This window comes from Lemur catta, chromosome 5 (assembly GCF_020740605.2).
Source record: "Lemur catta isolate mLemCat1 chromosome 5, mLemCat1.pri, whole genome shotgun sequence".
In the NCBI taxonomy this organism is placed as follows: Eukaryota; Metazoa; Chordata; class Mammalia; order Primates; family Lemuridae; genus Lemur; species Lemur catta.
Genome location: NC_059132.1, coordinates 12,965,958 through 12,969,685, shown reverse-complemented (window position 1 = coordinate 12,969,685; position 3,728 = coordinate 12,965,958). Strand labels below are relative to the sequence as shown.

Sequence of the window (3,728 nt, the reverse complement as noted above, 5' to 3'; positions counted from 1 at the left end):
CTGTCCGCAGTCCCTGCCGCTTGCATCCCGGAGGTCAGCCCTGGCGGGCGGCACATCCCCCTCCTCCCCGCTGGGCCCGGGTCGGACGGTGGGGGGCCGGGCGGCGGGCCAGCGCGCGGGCAACGGACCCGGCTCCGAGGCCGATGACGTCTTCGCCTCTGGCTCCCGCGGCGCCCGGCCGGGCAGGGCGGTGACGTCACCGCCCCGTCACGTGACCGCCATTCAAACAAACAACCCCCCCTCCCCCCGCGCGCCGGCCCGCCCCGCCCCCGGAGGAGCCTCATCGCATATAAACGCGCTCCGCGGGCCGCGCTCCGAGCGAGGGACGTTGGGGCTGTAGGGTTAACGCTGCCGGAGGGGCAGTCGGGGGACAGCTAGGAAGCCGAGGCAGCTGGAGACCCGCGGGACGCCCCTCGCCCAGTGCAAAGGCAGTTTTTGGTTCGGCGCAAAGAGAGCCAGGGTCGGGCTTTTCCTCGACAGCCGCCGCCCTGCGCTTGGCTTCCGAGGACAGACAAAGAACGCGGCGGAGCTGCAGGCTGGGGGCGCTGGCGCCGGCCATGGTCATGGAAGTGGGCACGCTGGACGCCGGGGGCCTGCGGGCGCTGCTGGGCGAGCGCGCGGCGCAGTGCCTGCTGCTGGACTGCCGCTCCTTCTTCGCCTTCAACGCCGGCCACATCGCCGGCTCGGTCAACGTGCGCTTCAGCACCATCGTGCGGCGCCGCGCCAAGGGCGCCATGGGCCTGGAACACATCGTGCCCAACGCCGAGCTGCGCGGCCGCCTGCTGGCCGGCGCCTACCGCGCCGTGGTGCTCCTGGACGAGCGCAGCGCCGCGCTGGACGGCGCCAAGCGCGACGGCACCCTGGCCCTGGCCGCCGGCGCGCTCTGCCGCGAGGCGCGCGCCGCGCAGGTCTTCTTCCTCAAAGGTACGCCCGCGGGGAGCTCGCGGGGCCTCACGCCCCTCGGAACCCTGCCGGGGACCCCCGGTTCTGGCCTCCTGGGGTGCTGCCCCACCTGCAGCGCGTGGGCGCCAGAGTCGTGTCTCTGGGGACTTGTCATCGGCTTTGTTTGGCTCTGGGAACAAAGACTTGCCTGGGCCACTCGATGTAAACTTCCAGCGCCTGGTGGGTGGGGGAGTTATGTATGAAGGTGCCCTGTGCCGGCGGTACTAATGGGGAAAAAATGTCTTTGTATTCTCAGGAGGCTATGAAGCTTTTTCGGCTTCCTGCCCGGAGCTGTGCAGCAAACAGTCGACCCCCATGGGGCTCAGCCTTCCCCTGAGTACTAGCGTCCCTGACAGCGCGGAATCCGGGTGCAGTTCCTGCAGTACCCCACTCTATGATCAGGTTAGTAGGGGCCCGTGCCGGAGGGGAGAAGTAAGAGCTGGCAAAGACCTGAAAGAGCAGTGCCAGTGAGAATATAGAAAGTGACCTGCAGCTTTATTTATAACAGAGGACACAGGGATATGATTTATTCCACAGTTAAGTGGTCTGATGGAGCCGAGTGTCGAATTGCTGGCACTACAGAAATGAGCTTGCTGGCCCTGCCCAGGCTTAGTCCCTATTTATTTATATTTCAACAACGGTGCCGAGAAGTTCATCCAGTTATTAAAATGACTTTTCTAGCAGGAAGTTTTTGTGGGTATGGGTGCTGGCATTGACTGTGGGCAAGCTTGACAAGTGTTGGATATTTCTGGATTTCAGGGTGGCCCAGTGGAGATCCTGCCCTTTCTGTACTTGGGCAGTGCCTATCACGCTTCCCGCAAGGACATGCTGGATGCCTTGGGCATCACTGCCTTGATCAATGTCTCAGCCAATTGTCCCAACCATTTTGAGGGTCACTACCAGTACAAGAGCATCCCTGTGGAAGACAACCACAAGGCAGACATCAGCTCATGGTTCAATGAGGCAATCGACTTCATAGGTAAATGGAACGGATGCCTGGATTTTCTTGCCTTTCTCTTCCCATTTTAGCCACTGAGCCCAACCTGTACGGCCAGGACTTGAATGATACTTTCTGATCCTGCTTCCAGACAATTAAGAATCAGTGTGGTGTGGGCAACATCTCTGCAAAATATGGATGTAATGGCCCACTTTGCAGATTAGCAAACCAAGGCTCAGAAAGTTGGATTGACTTGTCCAAGATCAGTCTAAGTGGAAACAAGCAGGCTGGGTTTAAATCCCTTGTGGTCTTTCGCACAGTGCCCACATTACTTCCACGTAGAGTGTCCATGTGATGGCATGAGGTGATGTTGACCATCTCTGGATAAGACACACATGACATTTCTTAGACACTCTATACCTGGGCTTGGGGCAGTTAGTTCTCCTGTTGAGTAACCATCCACGCTTTGTTTTCCAGACTCCATCAAGAATGCCGGAGGAAGGGTGTTTGTCCACTGCCAGGCAGGCATTTCCCGATCGGCCACCATCTGCCTTGCTTACCTTATGAGGACTAACCGAGTGAAGCTGGACGAGGCCTTTGAGTTTGTGAAGCAGAGGCGAAGCATCATCTCCCCCAACTTCAGCTTCATGGGCCAGCTGCTGCAGTTTGAGTCCCAGGTGCTGGCTCCACACTGTGCAGCAGAGGCCGGGAGCCCCGCCATGGCTGTGCTCGACCGGGGTGCCTCCACCACCACCGTCTTCAACTTCCCCGTCTCCATCCCCGTCCACCCCACGAACAGTGCACTGAGCTACCTTCAGAGCCCCATCACGACTTCTCCCAGCTGCTGAAAGGCCATGGGAGGTGAGGGTCTTCACGTCCCGCCAAAACTCCAGGCTCCTAGTTAAGAGGAGAAATGCAATAACTCTGGGGAGGGAGCTCACAAGGGCTGGTCCTTATTTATTTAATTTCACCTGAGTTCCACTGGGTTCCTAAGCAGACATAGTGATGACTTGGCATCAAGACATCTGCTGAGCTCAGCACATTTGGGACCAATGTATACTGGGTACATCAAGTCCCTCTGACAAAATGGGGCAGAAGAGAACGGACTCAGTGTGTGAGCCAGTTTCTTTTTGCTCGCCCCTGTTTTTTGTAGAATGTCTTCATGCTTGACATACCTACCAGTATTACCATTCCCTATGACACATATACATATGAGAATATACCTTATTTATTTTTGTGTAGGTGGTCTGCCTTCACAAATGTCATTGTCTACTCCTAAAAGAACCAGATACCTCAATTTTTGTGTTTTGAGTACTGTACTATCCTGTAAATATAGCCTAAACAGATTTGTTTTCAGCACTGATGGAAAACACCAGTGTTGGTTTTTTTTGGTTGTCAACAGTTGTATGTTTGTTGATTATTTATGACCTGAAATAATATATTTCTTCTTCGAAGAAGACGTTTTGTTACATAAGGATGACTTTTTTATACAATGGAATAAATTATGGCATTTCTATTGAAATCTCAATGCATCATTTCTTTTGGAAATCTGATCCCTTTCTCACTAGTGAAATAGGGGAGAATTTGGACAGGGCCTGCAGAATGTTGTGTTGAGAGATCTGACTATACCCTGTGGTGGCCCCTTGGTCCCATGAAATGGCTGGGTTGCAAGGGAGGAAGAACAAGTGAGGTCTATCATGAAAAACCCGCTGCGGTGGCTGAATTCTTAGTATTGGGTCAAAGTGTCCCCCCATACCCCCTTTAACAGCTGTGTAACCTACCATGTCACCCAGGGAGCCCAAGTGTCCCCAGAGCCAAAGCTAGGAAGAAATGGCCATTTGCTTGGATT

General features: G+C 55.4%; 1 protein-coding gene across 1 annotated transcript; it reads left to right on the top strand.

Moving 5' to 3' along the window:
• Window positions 1-285: 285 nt before the first annotated feature.
• DUSP1 (dual specificity phosphatase 1) lies at window positions 286-3,401 on the top strand. Its single transcript, XM_045551159.1, has 4 exons — window positions 286-924; window positions 1,199-1,344; window positions 1,702-1,921; window positions 2,357-3,401. Exons 1-4 carry the CDS (start codon window positions 558-560, stop codon window positions 2,725-2,727), a joined length of 1,104 nt encoding a protein of 367 aa, XP_045407115.1. The 5' UTR covers window positions 286-557; the 3' UTR covers window positions 2,728-3,401.
• Window positions 3,402-3,728: the final 327 nt, after the last annotated feature.

Bases quoted from the DNA above. Each gene is read 5' to 3' on its own strand.
- DUSP1 (XM_045551159.1), top strand. From the start codon at position 558: ATGGTCATGGAAGTGGGCACGCTGGACGCCGGGGGCCTGCGGGCGCTG. The intron at 925-1,198 runs GTACGCCCGCGG...TTGTATTCTCAG, and splicing joins GCAGGTCTTCTTCCTCAAAG to GAGGCTATGAAGCTTTTTCG. The intron at 1,345-1,701 runs GTTAGTAGGGGC...TCTGGATTTCAG, and splicing joins GTACCCCACTCTATGATCAG to GGTGGCCCAGTGGAGATCCT.